A 19,709-nucleotide genomic window follows, 5' to 3' on the forward strand; every position below is an offset into this window, starting at 1 on the left:
ACCATAGATTAGAAACTAATATCTGTTGTTTTTCGTTATTTTCTGAACTTGGACTTGAAGGGCATTAGGTATGTCACTATATATCTAAGCGACCTCAAAAACTACAGATTAGACACTCCTATCTGTCGCTTTCAGTTATTTCTACATGTCATCCCTTCCCACCCCTTCTCATACACCCATCCCCCCTCCATCAGGGATAAACTTGGACTTGAAGGGCATCAGAAGTGTCATGATTCTTCTCAGTGACATATCTGTCGTTTTCAGTTATTTTTACCATCACTCCCTTTTCAACCCACTCACGATCGGGAATGAGCTTAGACTTAGGCCATCGAGTGTCACCATTCACCTCAGCAACCTTGAGGGTGGGGAGTAAGTCTATGGGAGAGCCTAAAAAGGTCTGAAAAAAGTGTTTCACGTTGAGTTAAAGGTACAGGGATTTTAGGATAGGATATCTATGATTGGTCTATTAGAATGAAAATGTTAAAACTAAATAATGTGCATGTTAAACAGTACAGAAAATAATTTCTAATCAAATATTGTGTATTTTAATTTTTTTGGTGAAACAAGGCTCTATTTAACCATACATTTTAGCATGTTTTAATCTATATCAAAAGTTAGGAATATAATGCTTAAACTTCAGTGTGATGGGAAAATCTTGCATGTGCCCCGAGTAACCTGGAGGTTGGATCATGCCTTGTCACATTCCACCCCTTCCCACACCCTGCCCCCTTTGGTGTCAGCGATGTTTTAACCCCCACACTATTTTTTTTCCAGATGGTCAATCATATGTATACCAAGTTTGGTTGAAATTGCTCATTGCAGTTCAGCGTTATCTGGAACACACACACGCACATATATATATCCAACGTAGCACGAAGGAACACGTGCTTGGGAATATCCTTAAATCCACAGTAGATAGGTGAGTGAAAAACTCGGGACTAAGAATAAGTACTTTAGTAGTATATTCTACATTTTCAAATTCACGCTGAATATAATAGAAGCTGAACTAAGAATAAGTACTTTAGTAGTATATTCTACATTTTCAAATTCACGCTGAATATAATAGAAGCTGACAGACCTTTATATTATACAGAAATAGAAAGGGGGGCTGGGTTACAGTTTGTTAACCTGGGTGGTAAGTTCTTTAAGCAAAAGAGACAAGGAGAGAGGATCAAGGGACAATCCAGGATGGAAATTTAAATTCCAGGTTGATGTGGCTTGAATAAAAATGGATTCCAACATATTCCCATTGCGGTGATCTTTGACCCTGCAGATTATCGAGGAATTATCCCAGTTCATAGCATCGCCTGTCTTAAGCTAATGATCCACAATGCCATTATTCGTTAAGCCTCTTGATATGACATATTTGTGCTGAGAGCATCTTCCCTTTAGATCTTTGGATGTTTGCTCTATGTAAATTTTATTACATTCTTTACAAGGAATACTGCACACAATATTGTTTGAATTAGACGGGCTATTCTTAATTAGTTTATTTCTCAAAATATTATTATATTTAAATGCTAAGTTAATATCAAGTTTTTAAACTGGGCACAGCAGGAATGAAATTAGGATGAAATGGTAGACAGTGAATATTCTTAAGTTCTTTGTTAACAAAGGTTGGATTGTAATGTGTCTTTTTTGCTTTATTTTTACAAAGTTCCAAAAACATATGGAGGGTAACATAATGAATCTCCTATTTAATCAATAATTTTAAACTCATATTCCAAAGTTCAAGACTAAAAATTCTAAGAGCTCTAAGATACATACTGGAATATATTGACACCTTAATTTGTTTAGCATGGTTATTAGAGTAAAAATGGATATACGACAAATTATTCATGGGTTTCCTTTACTTTAAAAAAATTGGTGTTATTTCTAATAACTAAGACATCCAAAAATGGTATACTAAAATTGATTTCTTCATATTCTATTGTGAATTTTATGGATGGTGCAAGATTATTAATTGTATGTAAGAAATCAGGAATATTTACATTTTCTTTTACAATACAAAAACATTCGTCTACATATCTAACTCAAAAAACCTTAGTGAATAAATTTCTTGAAATAAGTCTAGACTCAAAGAACTCCAAGTAAATATTAGACAAAAGTGGCGAAATAGGGTTACCCATAGCCATACCATATATTTATTCATAAAAATTACACTGAAAGTGAATTTACAATTTTACTTACAAAGGGATACCAAATTAATAATGACGTTGGTAGGTAATTCTAGATTATACAAGTCCAAATGTGGTGATAAATACTGAAGTAAGTCATCAATCGGAACTTTAGTAAATACAGACGTTACATCAAAACTGGTTATTTGTATGTGCTGGATAATTCAAGATAGGGGACAGTAATTTAACTAGATATTTAGAAAGTTTATAGCTAACAGAACCGGTTGAACTGATAATGGGACGAATAGGGAAATCTCTTTTATGGGTCTTGATTAATCCGTACATGTAAGTTAAAGTGCCAATCGTGGTCACTCAGCTAATGGTTCTTTCCATAGCTTTTTGTAAGTACTAGAGTCAGATGACAGGTTTTCCATTTTTCCACATCACTAATTTCATCCATTACTACAGAACAGTTGGATTTTTCAGCTTTAGTAATATGCAAACTTTTATTTTTTTTCGTTTCTTGAATTGCTACTGTAAACCTTTTCTGGAAATTCACTATTCTATTATTTGTATTTGAAGTAATCCGAAAAAAAGGCCTTCAACTAAATTGATTGAAGGGGATATCTTTGTGTTTATCTTCTCCAGTTTGGATACATCTTAAATGATGCTTTTGCACGAAACTTCATCACTAATGGCATACGATAAACCATAAGATTCTGCTTGAGTTCTCTACTTGAAAGGTTTATGACACAATCATCTTTATGTTTGGTATTCCAGTCACTTATCTCAATGAGGCAGTTTAATTTTTGAGCCAGGCAAAGCAGTAATTTTAGATGGAATCTAGGGTTATTTTAGACTTTGTACAGGACACTGGTTAAAGCAAATAGTACTTGACTGCGAAAAAAATTCCTGCAAAATCTGCAAGAGCAAGAGATCTCAAAGTCATTATTACTTCGGCGATTACGAGTGGTTAGTGAATCTCCTTATAAAGAATTGTATGTGACCTCTCTCAACAAACATATAGAAAAGACAAAGAGGCTTGAATTTAATATTTTCAAAAAATTGAGAAAAGACAGATTTATTTCATGAACAAGATTCCCCCAGACTACTGCATCACCTGGATCACAAATTAAAAAGCCTCATTGAGATAATTGACTGGAATAACAAACATATCCCTTCCTGATTGGTCCCTTGTGTCTATGGAGCCAGAATAACCAAGACAGAATAACCAATCAGCTTCTGTCATAGCGATGTGATGTAAAGGGGCCATTTGAAACAGATTGGCGATCGGTCAGTTAAGTTCGTTAGTGGGTCCCATACAGCACAGACAGGGTCGAGACGAGTCCCCCAGTGGCCCGCAGTCCCATCTGCCGCCACACAAAGATGTGTATAGTCTGTTTGTATGGTGTTTTACGTTACATGGAACCAGTGATTATTCAGCAACGGGACCATCTGCTTTACGTGACTTCCGAACCACGTCGAGAGTGAACTTCTATCACCAGAAATACACATATCTCTCTCCTCAATGGAATGCCCGAGAATCGAACTCGCGGCCACCGAGGTGGCACGCTAACACCATACCAACCATGCCACTGGGCGCTACAACTACGTGTATTGCCACAAGTGTCAATAACAGTCTAACCTACCATCCGGTTGTGCACCAGCATAGTTAACGTAATAATCACAAGTAAAGGCCACCTGTGTAGCTAAGAAGAATACACCTGTGTTATACGTTTCCTGGATTATTATTTTTGCATGTACAAATGACCGAAATCAGGTCATATAATTTTGGTGTCAGTCGTGGGGTTTTCTGAGGTGTTGTTAGATCTGATGAGGTCTTGTAAATTCATGTAAGGTCTTGTAGTGTCAAACAAACATTAGTAATAAATCATTTTAGGCGACAAACAGTGATATGAAGTGAAATAAACATGGAAACGAGAGGAATTTCGGACGATGACGTCGACGAGGGAAATGGTAAAACGAACGAACTGGCTAAAAACAGTTACGGCTAAAGCAATCGGCAAAAAAACTGGTGAACAGTGCTACCAACGGGAAAAATAAATCGAGTGGCCCTATGATTTCGAAATGCATAGTGCTAACCAGACAGACAGTGTACAATCACACTCCATGCTTTCGAAAAGCGCAGTGCTAACCCGACAGAGAGCAATCGCAGAAACCGTTATTAAATTTCACAGATGGAAGCAAAATGTCTGCAAGATGTATTATATATACATCAGTACAGAGCGAGCACTTGGGAGAGAATGTTTGTGAAATGGATCAGTATAGGGTTTTGTCTTAGGCGGTACCGGATAACAATGCATCTGTCGTCAATATTGGAATGCAAGGAATATAAAATTTAGGCCTAAGGCCAAGCGCTGACACCTGGGGAAATTAGACCAAAACGGTTTGAAAGGTGTAACGGGAGGAGAACTTCGCAGTTACACTATGAAGCAATGTTGAGAGAGGGTGGAAAGTAAGATGGAAGAAGAATATGAACATAGGTATAGCAACAGGAATGAAAGGGGTAGCAGTCAGGAGCCGAAGGACGCTACGGAGAACCTTGAACAATGCCCACAGCACCATGCGGGAGGTGCACTGACAGCAATGGCACACCCCACAGGAATCGTCGATTTTGATAATTTTCTAAAGCTAATACGTAATAAAACACTGCTATATGAATTTGTGAACTAGAAAAATCACAATATTTCTATCAATAAAATTCTTTGTTAAAATAATAAACTTTCATTAACAATAACTAAATTCATTTGACATAAGAATTAATAGATCAAAACTAGGTATTCCAACGGGTGCTAATTATAGCCCTTATATAGCGAGTTTTCCTTCTACATTTCTAAGAAAAAAAACTCCTACATAATAATCTCCTAGATGAAGACTGACATAGAAATACCTAGAATGAAGACTCCGATATAGAAATACCCAAAATGAAGATTTTGACACAGAAATACCCAGAATGAAGACTTTGATATGGAAATACCTAAAATGAACACTTTGATATAGATATACAGTGGTACCTCGACATACGAAAGTCTCAATTTACGAAAAATTCCAGTTACGAAAGCAAATACGAAGATTTTTTTGGCTCTACATACGAAAATAGTTTGGGTTACGAAAGTTTGTTGCTGTAAAGTCCTGAGATTCACCCGGACTACCAATAATAATTTTAAAACTCGCACGCCGCCAACTGAGTAGACTCGCCATCATCCTCCCGCTCTCCCATTGGTTCCTGATGCTAGTCACCACCATAAGATCCTGCTCTCCTATTGGTCAGCATCTCTCCCATCTTGCATCTAGGCAGCAGCATTCTTCGATTTCGTTTATTAACGTAAATTCGTTGGTGATTTCGTTGTAGTACTACTTTATCATGTTGTGTGAGAACTTTAGTACATATGTATACTACATAACTTAATTACGTACAGTATATACGTAGTCATGGGTCCCAAGAAAGTTGCTGAAGTTCACAGAAAGAAGAGGGTGCTTTCTATGGAGACGAAGGTGGAGATAATTAAAAAGTATGAAGCTGGCATGCGGTTGAGTGTGATCGCTAAGGAATACAGCTGAAATCCGTCGACGATAGGCACCATCCTTAAGCAGAAGGAAGCCATCAAACCAGCTACACCTTCCAAGGGCGTCACTATTTTGTCTAGCAAGAGAAGCCACGTGCACGACGAGATGGAGAAGCTGCTTCTTGTCTGAATAAAAGACAAAGAAATCGCTGGCGATACGATAACCGAGACGGCAATCTGCCACAAGGCCAGCGCTATTTTCGGCGATTTGATTGCCCAGGCCGAAGACGACAAAGGAGAAAGGGACATCGACGCCAACCCCAGATTTCAACGCTTTTCATGGTTGGTTTGAAAAATTCCGGAAACAGACTGGCATCCATTTGGTGGTGCGGCATGGGGAGGCGGCCAGCTCTGACATGAAGGCGGCCAAAGCCTTTATTAATACGTTCGATGAGATGACGATCAACGAAGGCTACAGTTCTCAGCAAGTCTTCAACTGTGATGAGACTGGCCTTTTTTGGAAAAAAAATGCCTCGTCGGACGTACATCACGTAGGAAGAGAAGAAGCTACCCGGGCAAAAGCCTATGAAAGACAGGCTTACGCTCGCACTTTGTTTGAACGCCACTGGGGATTGCAAGGTGAAGCCCCTACTTGTGTATCATTCGGAGACTCCTCGAGCCTTCAAGGCCCACAAAGTGCTAAAGGAGAAGCTTCCAGTTATGTGGAGGCCTAATGCGAAAGCCTGGGTAACGAGACTTTTGTTCACCGAGTGGTTAAATCTGTTTATCGGCCCGACAGTTAAGAAATTCTTGGAAGAGAAGCGCCTCCCTCTGAAATGCCACCCCTCTCCTCCAGCCCATGGACCAGCAAGTGATATCGAACTTCAAGAAGCTGTATATGAAACATCGATATCACAAACCTCACCTTGCGTGAATTTTGGAGGGAGCATTACGACAGCATCATATGCATCCGACCCATCGATCAAGCTTGGCAGGAGGTTTTGAGGCGAATCTTGAATTCTTCGTGAAGGGAACTCTGGCCTGATGCCGTATCTGCCCGAAACTTTGAGGGATTTGACGTGGGCGAAGCTGGTGCAGATTCAGTGACAATCCTGAAACTGTTTCGCAACCAGATCTTGACGAGATCATTGCACTCGGCAAGTCCATGGGGCTGGTCGTCGACGAGAACGACATCAATGACCTTCTCGAGAAGCACCAAGAGGAGCTTACGTCGAATTACCTGAAGGAGTTGGAGGCCATGCAACATAACGTCGTTCAAGAAGAGTTCTTTAGCAGCGGCGAGGAGGAGGACGACGACCTTATGACAACGGCAGAAATTAAGGATGCTCTAGCTGCTTTTCATAAGGTGCAATCATTTGTAGAAAAGAGACACCCCGAAAAGGCTTACACAGGTCGTATGCTTGCGCAGTTCGATGACGTTTGCCTGAGTCGTTTCAGGAACATTGTGAAAAGTAGGCATAAGCAATCTTTCTTGGATAGTTATTCTTTAAAGAGGCCTTTAGTAGGAGTAAGCAAAAAGGATGGTCCAATTGATACTACGAAAAAACAGAAAGTTGAAAGTGGTGAAGAAATTGAAATTTTGTAAAATAAAAAAAAAGGTAAAGTATAAAAAAGTAAAAAAAAAATGTAAAAATCACAAAAAGACAAAAAAAAAAAAAATTTATTTTAAGTTTTTTGTAAAGATAAGTGTTACGATTTTGTGCCATTTGTTAATGTGTTTCGTAAAGTTTAGTCTATGTTTCCTGACATTTTTTAATGTGTTTCGTAAATTTAAGTGTACGTACTAACAAGTTTTCTGCTGTTTGTCCTCGTTCTCTGTCGCCACTTAAGGAGATAGCCTCACTCGAAAGGTAAGGTTCCACATTTTACTACATACGTATGTATGTACGTACAGTATTTCTTGTATACCATGTACACTAATACACTTTATTTACAGGTACTATGTGGTACATATTAGTAGTACGTATTAAGTTAGGTATTGAATGGTCCAAATTGTTGTATTTCATTGTTTATTGGTCAATTTAGCTTTATTATAAAATTTACTGGGGTGTTTTGTAGGGCTTGGAACGAATTAGGAAATTTACATGTAAAATGCGGTTCAAGATACGAAAAGCTCAGGTTACGAAGGCCGCCTCAGAACGGATTAATTTCGTATGTCGAGGTACCACTACCTAAAATGAATGACGACTTTGATATAGAAATACCCAAATGAAGACTTTGATAACTGAAATACCCAGAATGAAGACTTGATATAGAAATACCTAAAATGAAAACTTTGATACAGAAATGCCTAGAATGAAGACTGATATGAAAGTACCTAGAATGAAGCCATAATGAAAACTTTGATACAGAAATATCCTGAATGAAGACTTTGATACAGACATGGCCAGAATGAAGACTTTAATATGAAAATACTTAAAATGAAGACTCTGATATACAAATACCTAAAATGAATGAAGACTTTGATATATAAATACCTAGAGTGAGGACTTTAATACAGAAATACCTAGAATGAAGACTTTGATATAGAAATACCCAGAATGAAGATTTTGATACAGAAAAACCTAGAATGAAGACTCTGATGTAGAAATACGTAGGTATAATTATAGATGGTATCTGAAGTTTCAAATACTGTTAATGGCCATTGTAAAACAGGAATCACCTAAGATACAGATATCAAAACTACTACCCCAGAAATTACAAAGCCAGTTCCATCACTCATTGGGCACCAATTTCGACTGGCGTCAGTTCAGATTTCCGGGGCTGTCAAATAATATTCGCACCGTGTATGGGTTATAAGAACTTTAACTTTATTTATTTCATTACCACTCAAGTAACGATTAAGTGTGTTGGAATGGAATGTTATATAAAATTTAGGCCTAAGATCAACCACTGTGTATCTAACCTAAGTACTATGTCATTAGGCAAAATCGTCCATTCTGATCTTAATGATTAAATATCTAATTTTACTTCCGGAGACAATCTACCACATAGTGCATGTTAGGGATTGTGTAGATTTTCTTGACAAAAGTCAACTTTTCGTTATTGAAATGGCTGATGGTAAATTCCCAATGAGGTTGTTGCAGATGAATCTGGATTTCAATGGCAAGTCAGTTTGAGTTTCGTAATGTCTCAAGTTTGCTTTTCATGTTTGTCGATATGTCATTATAAACGTATGAATATTCCTATGACTAACTATCATAACCACTACTATGCACTTACATAAAACCTTACCTGAAATAGGCATTGTATGCCGTGTCATTGCGATCCAAATAATGAAGGTAAGCAGCCAAACTCTTGGCAGTTGGGAAGTCCAGAGCATCAATATAGGAATCAGGAGGCAGCTGAACCGTGTAATTCCCAAGACCATAAACCACAGGCACCACATTGTACCTGAAAACATAGACTCGATTAGAATTTAGGCCAAGGGCCAACCGCTGGGACCTATGAGGTCATTCAGCGATGAAACTGAAATTAGCGGTACAAAAGGTTTGAAAGGTGAAACAGGAGAGGGTGGAAAGTAAGCAGAAAGAGATCATAAACGGAGGTGCAGTAAAAAGGAACGAAAGAGGCTGCAGCTAGGGGCCTAAGGGACGCTGCAAAGAACCTTGAGTAAATGCCTACGGTGGACCGCGTGAGGTGCAATGCCGGCACTACCCTCCTACGGGAGATACCGTGATTAATGTTATTCATGTGTACAATTTCATTAATGCCAACGTCTTACATATTCTGTTGTTTATCGGAGCTTCCAATAAACATGTCCTACTGTCCTTAAGAGTTTTAAAAACGACGTTCAATTAACCCAGTGACTTGACATGTTTCGGGATGTTATGTTATCTGATTACTTTTCTATTTATTCATTTATTTATTCACTTGTTAATATAACTGCTTTTATAATAACTGATCTCTTCTTTCTGTATACATTTTCACGAGTAATGTTTGTACTGTGGAGGCAAAATGGTAGCCCGAGACAGGCGAGAGCGCAGCACAAACTTGCTCTTAAACACTGCAGAACTTACAGCTGATATAGTGTCTAAAAATAAAAAATCCGGCGATTATCCTCGCCTTTGGAGACATTCAATTCCTAAATCCCAAAACTAAAAAGCTATCATACAGAGTACGTGAAGCCGTCGGCGACGAGGCTATCGCAAGAATGTGGGGCGATCACTTCAGCAATATCCTGAATTGCATAAACGATCAAGACTCCCGAAGGGATGTAGATAACCTCCTTACTGATAACATTCAAATTCATTTCGCAGATCATATTATGCCAGGTAACATCAGCGATGCAATAAACAACCTACCTAATAATAAATCGCTCGGCTGCGATGGTCTTCCTGCAGAAGCTTGCAAATTCTGCCATCTGATAATTTACATTTGCTAGCTGCCCTATTCAATGTGTGCATTATTCATCAGTTTCTTTCAGACTCCCTATTCTTAGTTCACTTCATACCATTAATCAAAAACAAGCTAAAGGATGCAGCTGAACTCTGGCAATTATCACCCGATTGCGTCGAAGATACTCGAGTCGTTTCTTCTAGTGAGACTCCTCCCCTTTCTACAAACCACTGACAACCAGTTCGGATTTAAAACAAACCATTCAACCGACAACTGTATCTACATATTGAAAGAATTGCTGAACTATTGCCCAACATCTGCCTCTCCCGCAATTTGTACACTAATTGTTATCATTTTTAATGTTTTTTTCGCTATTCTCAATATTATTACTGCAGTTACCATTATTATGAATACTATATTTAATTCTTCTTCAGTAACTCTGTGGATATTGCCGATTTATCGTTTCTTATTACGTTACCTCATTTATCTACATTGTGTAAGTTAGTCTATACTTTATATATTCCATGTGTATGGCCTTGAGATGAAATAAAATCTTTTATTATTATTATCTTCTGTTGTTTCTTTTGAATGATCACCATATTCTTTGGAAGCTTGAATTTCAAATTAATGGCCCCTGAGCGCTTGTTCCATATGACTCGGGTTCCTCTTCTGAATAATATAATAATAATAATAATAATAATAATAATAATAATAATAATAATAATAATAATAATAATAATAATAATAATACTTTATTAAAAGTAATGGCTACTTCAGCAGCGTGGAAATGGCTTGAGACCCGGTTCAAGCCACCAATGAAAACGAAGCGACCTACCGCCACCAGCCAATAGTAGATAAGCATGGGGCAGACCCCCTGCTGCCAACTCCAAATGTAAACGAGGACGGACACCGCTCCAAGATCAGTACCAACACGCTTCCCAGCCCAAGGATGTCTGGCAGCTCCAGACGAAAGCTCGCTTGCTTCAAGAAAGAGAGAGAGAGAGAGAGAGAGAAAGATATATATTATATATATATATATATATATATATATATATATATATATATATATCGTTAATGACTTTGATAGCTATGGTATCATAGTTTATCTGTAAAATTCAAATATATACACCAATTTTGATCATGACCTCCATAGGCGCTCTACTAGCCTACCTAAGTAGCACGGAAAAAGCCGCTATTCGGAAAATAGAGAAGAATCTCTACAAGCTGCTGAAGTAGCCATTACTTTTAATAAAGTATGCTTGAGAGAGGGTCTGCTTCTTAAGTACAATAATAATAATAATAATAATAATAATAATAATAATAATAATAATAATAATAATAATAATAATAATAATAATAATAATAATAATAAAGAAGCCTTTTGTTTTCACATGCCTGAATTTTCGCTAGTCCATAAAACATTTCTTGGCCTTTATAAAAAGTATTATCAGTCAAAATTCCTGCGATTTCACGTATCTCTCCTAATTCCGAACCTAAAAATTCCGGGTTGCAGACCCACAGGGGCCTTAAAAACATACCAGAAAATAAGTAGTCACAGTTTTTTTAACGAGTGAATGAAAGATTTTGTAGACTTACCGCAAACAGAAAATCTGAATTTTGATCTGATCTGTGGACCAGTGCATACAGAAATGATAATTTTTCGTCTTCTTTCTCTTTAAGGGCAAAGTTTATGGGGTGGGGTTGCTAGTTTGACTAATGTGTGCAAAAAGTGGTTTCCATTCCTTCCCACTGGCCATGAACAAAAACTGTCACCCACAGATCATACCGTATATAACACAACTCTTGGCATTAAGTCAGATAAATCTTGGCCATGTAGAATTTCTAAGCACAAAAACAACCATTAAAAATAAATTCATACCCAATGATGCACTGTTTTATAAGTTCAATTATAGTTTTGTGTGGAGGTAAAAGCAGACGTTTCCTTCTGTCCCTTCGGCCCCTAGCTTCAACCCATATTATTCCTTTTACTGTGCATCCATTTCTATTCCCTATCTTCCATCTTACTATCCATCTTCTCCTACCAATTGTTTCATGGTGCAACTGCGAGCTTTTCCTCCTGTCACACCTTTTAGACCTTTCTACTTGCCGTTATGGAATTGTAATTAAGGCGATTGATAAAATTCCCATTGCCTTCAAGAGAGCATCCTGTGACAGTGTCTTAGTTATGAGGATACTTTCTTTTTCTATGCAAAAGATCTTACGCAATTTATCATCGGTCAAACTGGATTATCTTGTCTACGTGTCTGTGGTATCATACAAATACGGAGATGGACAAATGGTTAAAAACCTATGTGTAAATTCCTTACGATTATACAGAAGTTTCTTAATACTGTTCTTGATTAAACAGGTGCGATCGGCTGATGGCTCTGATATTTTCCCATGAAAAATAGTTCCATCCATTATACCAAGATACGAACTAGTTTTCCCCATCTGAAACCATTTAACCATCACAATTAAACTGTACACAAGTGTGCGAGAAAATTAGAACAGGAGAAACGTTTCAAATCACGAAAGTAGGTGAGGTTTTTGGGCATACTGGATAAAACAGGTAAGCTTTTCGGTTATACTGGATAAAACTGCTAAAAAGGAAAGTGTCAGTTCTATTAGACGATCGCGCTGAGAAAATAAACGTACTTTACAAAATGATGGTGTTCTGTTTAACAAGAATACTAAGAAACTTCTGCATGATCATAAGTTTCACACAAAGATTTTCAACAAACTGTCAAACTCCTCCTTATTACAGAGGCACAAAGACAAAGATAATCCAGTGTGACCGATGATAAATTCTATGGAAATAGAATAGAATATAGAATTTAGGCCAAAGGCCAAGCGCTGGGAACTATAAGGTTGTTCAGTGCCGAAACGGAAATACACAGTACGAAGGCTTGAAAGGTGTAACAGTGGGAAAACATCTTAGTTGCACTAGGAAACATTTCTAGAAAAGGTGGACAGTCTGGATAGAAGAAAGAGAATATGAACGGCGGTACAGTAAATGAAATGAGAGAGGTTGCCGCAAGGGGCCGAAGGGACGCTCTCTTGAAACGAGTGGAAACTTGGCCAGTCGTCTTAATCGTCTGAACCCGAATTACAATTTCACAATGGCTTTACTCTTCACAAATGTGCTAATATTCGGTCTGTTGGAATTTGTAAATGAAGAACCTCACTTTTCATGTGTGTGTGTGTATATATATATATATATATATAGATATATATATATATATATATATATATATATATATATATATATATTTACTTTATATATATATAGTATATATAAATCTATATATATTATATATATAGCATAATATGATATATAATAGACATATAGAAATATAAATAATATTATATATTATTAACTATATTCAATAGATTTTTTAAAAAAAATATATAGATATAGATAGAATAGAGATATACATATATAGATATAGATATAATATTATATTATATATATATATATCTATCTATATAGATATATAGAGTATTTAGATATAGATATATAGATATAGATATAATATACATAGGACTATCAGAATATATACATAGATATTATATATATCAGATCTAATATCTTATAGATTATATATATCTATATATATAGATATAGAAGATATAATAATATTTATATCTAATATAGAGATATATATATATATATAGTAATATATATAATGATTATATATATATATATATATATATCTATATATAATACTATATATATATATATATATATAATATATATATAGTTATATATATATGATATATATAATATATATATATATATATATAATATCTATATATTCTATAATTATTGAAAAGGGGATATAGATATAGTATAGGTATTTATATATATATATATATATTTATGTATTGTTTATACTATATAATATATATATATATATTATTATATATTTATTTTATATATATATATATATGCACAGGGAAATAGTGGTATTATTTGTACATGTTAGTGAGAACAATCATGCTATTAACTTGGAAGGGGCAAAAAAGCTGGTGTGTTCTAATAATGCATTGGAAAGGAATATCATTGAATCTAGTTTTATAAAAGAAAGTTACAACAATAATATGAACATCAGTCAAGGAATGTATAAACTTGATTCCTTAACATCAAAAGAAATTTGTAAACTGTTTAAATTTTAAGGTAGCCTCTAGAGATATATGAAAAATAGGATTATTATATTTGTAAACACAGTAAAGGGGACAGTAGTGGTAATGAGATGTTCAACCCCGCCTCCCTGACACCTGTCAGGTGTGGACTTGTACCCTAAGCGGTAGTATCCCTTGAGAATTTATTGTAAATTTTAGCCAAATGATTTCTGAAAGCCACTCCTACCTTGACACCTGCGTGTGGGTGGATCTGCAGTCTCAAACGGTTGTGTGTATGTTCGTCAGTACGGTCTTTGTAGTATATATACTCGTGAATTCTAATACTATATATCAGTCCTTTGTCAATGGCTTGAAAATAAAGCCGAAACCGGTCAGGACCTACACCCTGTCTCTTATTTTTCACCTGTGGATATGTGTGATAAATGAATCACGTGCTAAAGTGATTATAATCATATATATATATATATATATATATATATATATATATATATATATATATATATATATATATAATTTTCATATTTGCAGACACGAAACAAATCATACATATATATATATATATATATATATATATATATATATATATATATATACAAATACACCCTCATAGGTGCAACCACAGGTGTAACCGCAGGTGTTTTTTTGGTAGAATGACATCTCCAAGGGTATACACATATAATTAAGCATTACGGGAAATAACCTGTTACATGCTAGTAATCTATTCATGATGGGACGAACTCCGAATAACAATAGAATAAATTAAATACTCTCCATTTAACGCACATAACAGGACAGACCTGAACCATATAGCACGGAATATAAATGAATTAATCTGTTCCTTTCACATCTGTACACGCAACCAGTACTTATTCAGTGCTTAAAATATATGTTTATTATAGGCATTTAACAAAACACACACACACACACACACACACACACATATATATATATATATATATATATATATATATATATATATATATATATATTATATATATATGTTTTTTTTCTGATATAGGTAATTTGTGGGTTCTGGATATGAAGGAAAAGCAGGAGACAGAGAGAGAGAGAGAGAAGTTAACATACATGCGATGTACGATAAACAAAATATAATAATCTAGGAAAAGTTTAACACAGGTGTATTCTTAAGTACACAGGCGGCCTTTATCTGTTAGTATATAATTAACTAAACTAGTGCACACCGGACGGCAGATTGGACTGTTATTGTCACCACATGGCGATAAATGTCTTCGTGGCGGCCGGCGACGGCGGCTACGGGGCACTGGCACTCGTTTAGACCCAGTCTATATAGTATGGGACACGCTAAACTGATTTGACCAAATTGCGGCCTGTTTCAAATGCCCCCTTCAAATATGGCATCGTTATGCAAGAAGCTAATTGGTTATTCTGGCTCCACAGACACAAGGTCAAATCAGGGAGCAACTTAGAGATTGTTTTTGTTTATTTGTATGGTGTTTTAACGTTGCATGGAACCAGTTGTTATTCAGCACGGGACCAACGGCTTTACGTGACCTCCGAACCACGTCAAGAGTGAACTTCTATCACCAGAAATGGACACCTCTCACCCTTCAATGGAATGCTCGAGAACGAACTCGCGGCCTCCGAGGTGGCAGGCCAAGATATGCGTGGCTCTCTTTGAACTTCCCAAGCAAGCCACGACGACTTCTAACGTCTTTGCCGGTTGTCTGGTGTGGATGCGCAAACGTTTGAACAGTATCACTTATAACGGTTTCACGGGACTTCATATCACAGAAAGGCATATTCAAAATTGCATCGAATCAGCAAGAATATATATATATATATATATGTGTGTGTGTGTGTGTGTGTATATATATATATATATATATATATATACATATTATATATATAATAATATATATATATATATATATATCTCATTTTAAGCACAGCTTTAGTGATAAAGAATGGAATGGAATATAAAATTTGAGCCAAAGGCCTAGTGCTGGGACTTCTGCGGTCACTCAGTGCTGAAAAGGAAACTTATGGTTAGAAAGATTAAACGGGAGGAAAACCTCAAAGCAGTTACACTGTGAAGCAACTGTTAGGAGAAGGTGGAAAGTAAGATGGAATAAAGAGTATTTGGATGGTGGTATAATAAACGCAATGAAAGGGGTTTCAGCTTGGGGTTGAGGGAACGTTGCTAAAAACGTAAGTAACGCCTACGACGTAAGAGCCCGACGACATCGTGATACAGACTCGTCGCGATGCATCGTCGGATAAACTAAAAGAGCAATGAAACAGTGACTCACCGGAGAATGCTGAACAGTTTCTCAGTCGCATAATCCTTGCAGAGAGAATTTTCGAACGACAGGTAGAATTTGTAATTCCGTTCCAGCATTTCGTAGCAATTCGTCTGACCGTCATCCCGATCGCACTTGAAGGGACCGCAGGATCCATAGACGTCGATCTTAATCCATCTCTGAAGAGTTTCCACTAACCTGGAAAATATCCAAAAGTTTTTGTTTTTTTCTTTCTTTTTGGCATGACTGAATAAAAGCTAGATTAAATACAAACACAAAGAATAGCATAGACCATAGAATTTAGGCTAAGGGCCAACAGCTGGGGCCTATGAGGTTATTCAGCGCTGAAACGGAAATTGATAGCAAAGAGGTTTGAAAGGTGTTAAAGGAGGAAAACTTCGCAGTTGTACTATAGAACATTTGTTAAGAGAGTGTGGAAAGTAAGATGGAAGAAAGAATATGAACGGAGATACTGTAAAATGAATGTAAAGGGTTGCAGAGAGGCCGAGGGGACGCTGTAGAAAATCCTCAAGTAATGCCCACAGTGCACCGCTTACGGTGTTACGGTGCACTGACGGCAGTATCCTCCCACGGAGGATAAAAAAAAATAAAGTTACCGACAAAGCTGGTTAACAAAACAAAAAAAAGTTGTGGACAAAGCTGGTTCCCAACCCTAATGTCTCGTGGAAAGCCATTCAGTATGGCAGACACGCTGATGAACAGACAGACAGACGACCTCCCTGCACACTATGCACGATCGGCTACCTTGGCTCTAACCAGGGTGAGCTGCGATGAGTACGGCAGTGTGACTCAGACATTAACGGAGAGACACGTGGCCAAAGAGACAGCGGAGACACACGTGGCCAAAGAGACAGCAGAGACACATGCCAAAGAGACAGCGGAGAGACAAGTGGCCAAAGAGACAGCAGAGAGACACATGCCAAAGAGACAGTGGAGAGACACGTGGCCAAAGAGACAGCAGAGAGACACGTGCCAAAGAGACAGCAGAGAGACACGTGTCCAAAGAGACAGCAGAGAGACACGTGGCCAAAGAGACAACGGAGAGACACGTGGCCAAAGAGACAGCGGAGAGACACGTGGCCAAAGAGACAAAGGAGAGACACGTGGCCAAAGAGACAGCGGAGAGACACGTGGCCAAAGAGACAACGGAGAGACACGTGGCCAAAGAGACAGCGGAGAGACACGTGGCCAAAGAGACAACTGAGAGACTCGTGGCCAAAGAGACAGCGGAGAGACACGTGGCCAAAGAGACAACGGAGAGACACGTGGCCAAAGAGACAGCGGAGAGACACGTGGCCAAAGATACAATGGAGACACGTGGCCAAAGAGACAGAGGAGAGACACGTGGCCAAAGAGACAAAGCGGAGAGACACGTGGCCCAAAGAGACAGCAGAGAACAACGGTGGCCAAGAGACAACGGAGAGACACTTGGCCAAAGAGACACAGGAGACCACGTGGCCAAAGAGACAAACGGAGAGACACGTAGCCCAAAGAGAACCAAAGCGGAGAGGGACCACGTGGCCAAGAACCAAACAGAGGGGAAAAAAATGACGCGGCACGGACTCTTTCAGGAAGGATTTACTAAGAGGGTACTGGCATTAATGGTTTTATTTTTTTTTATTGATTTAATTCAATGGCAGTTTACCAATAACATTATTTGTCAGTGTCAGTTATTTTGTTGAAAATAAAAAAGAACTTTACATGTCATAAATTTAAGCTCATTTTTCTAATGATAGTCGAGGGTATAAACTTCAACGCACACGTATCTTTTTATTATTTTAAGTCATATCTTTGAGAAACATTACGTAAATTTTAATGAAGATTACTCAGAATACCTCAAATACTCGATAAATGAAAAGAAATTTGTCCTCAAGGAACCTGTATATAGTATTTACAATAGTGCTAACTGTCTTTTGTTTGCAGCCTGTAGAACATGAGTCATGGCTTTTACGGCTTCGACCTGGGTGATTCACCGTAATCCCCTGGCTGGCCTCCTTGGTATCAGTTCATACCACTTGCGACCAATCCCAAAAATAGTTCTTAAACACAGCAAGTTTTAGATTATTATTTTGTCTTTGGCTTTGTTGTAACTACGAATACCTCTCATCATCATCATCATCATCATTATTATCATTATTATTACTATCATTATTATATTATTATTATTATTATTTATTATTATTATTAGATTATTATTTTATTATTAGTTATTATTATTATTATTATTATTATTATTATTATTTTATTATTATTCAGTTAAAAAGAATGGCCGAATTAAGCGAGATGATTTTATATATTGTTTTTTCAATTTTCCTTGCAATTTGCTTCTCAGGCTCAGCGATGTTTCTGAGTAACTGGCCAATACTAATATTGGGAATTTTCACAAAATTATAAAAGATGAAGGTAATCTTTTATTAGAACAGGATCTCAGGTCCAGGTCAAGCAGGGGTCGTAGTCAGTGCCGGTATTATTCCGTAGGCGTAGTTCAGTTGCCACGCCTTTGAGCTACACTCGGTCTCATAGCCATTACTGCCTGTCACATTGCCGAAGAAAAAATTCCCCATTTCACAATTTACGGCTTGTATGACCTATACATTTTAGTCAGATATATCGAAACATAATGCAACACCAATTCAACAAACAATATATTCTTCTAATGAGAACCACCGTGAAATATATTATGCGTTATTGGCTTATGGTAATAGTGCCCTGTCCTTAATTCCTGCTCACAAAGTCGATATTTACTGCATAAATAATATTTTCATGGCACGTGGCTGTGGCTAAATTATATACTTGAACAAGTGTGTTTAAAGCCATTTAGAAAGAGTTGCGATAACACATGGGATGAATAAAAAATATACAAGATAGTAAAATTGATGGTATGGTAAAAATGATAGTATATGACCTGTAATTAGCACTACAGTCTACAGACAGGAGGCCAAGAACTCGCAGCACTTCGACTCTCATCAAGAATCTTGGACTTTGAAAGTGACGGTTTTAAAAGCATGGAGCATGGAACGTTTTTAAAGCGTTACTGCCTGTTGTTTCAGGCTAAGAAAAGATATTATGTACAGAACTAAAATAATAATTGCCTTATGCTTAAAAGAAATGTGGAGGATACAGTTTTGATAACAAATTTACGTAACCCGTAAGGGGATAGTGCCACACATGTTCAAGTATATAATTTACACATGTTCAAGTATATAATTACACACATGTTCAAGCATATAATTTACACCTCACTTGGTGCAATGTAGCCA

General features: G+C 37.0%; 1 protein-coding gene across 4 annotated transcripts in view; it reads right to left on the reverse strand.

Annotated features, from left to right (window-relative positions):
- Nucleotides 1-204: 204 nt before the first annotated feature.
- LOC135206232 (alpha-(1,3)-fucosyltransferase C-like) overlaps nucleotides 205-19,709 on the reverse strand; it is a 61,553-nt gene continuing 42,048 nt past the window's right edge. For 2 of the 4 annotated variants that reach the window (XM_064237597.1, XM_064237598.1), the window contains exons 8-10: nucleotides 16,438-16,626; nucleotides 8,900-9,058; nucleotides 208-397 (exon numbers count right to left, since the gene is read on the reverse strand). In XM_064237597.1, the coding sequence (XP_064093667.1) occupies nucleotides 388-397; nucleotides 8,900-9,058; nucleotides 16,438-16,626 (358 nt within the window). In that variant the 3' untranslated portion in view covers nucleotides 208-387. Of the gene's footprint in view, nucleotides 398-8,899; nucleotides 9,059-16,437; nucleotides 16,627-19,709 lie in introns of all 4 variants that reach the window. The other 2 variants (XM_064237599.1, XM_064237596.1) reach the window with 2 other exon arrangements.

This window comes from Macrobrachium nipponense, chromosome 29 (genome assembly GCF_015104395.2).
Source record: "Macrobrachium nipponense isolate FS-2020 chromosome 29, ASM1510439v2, whole genome shotgun sequence".
In the NCBI taxonomy this organism is placed as follows: domain Eukaryota; kingdom Metazoa; phylum Arthropoda; class Malacostraca; order Decapoda; family Palaemonidae; genus Macrobrachium; species Macrobrachium nipponense.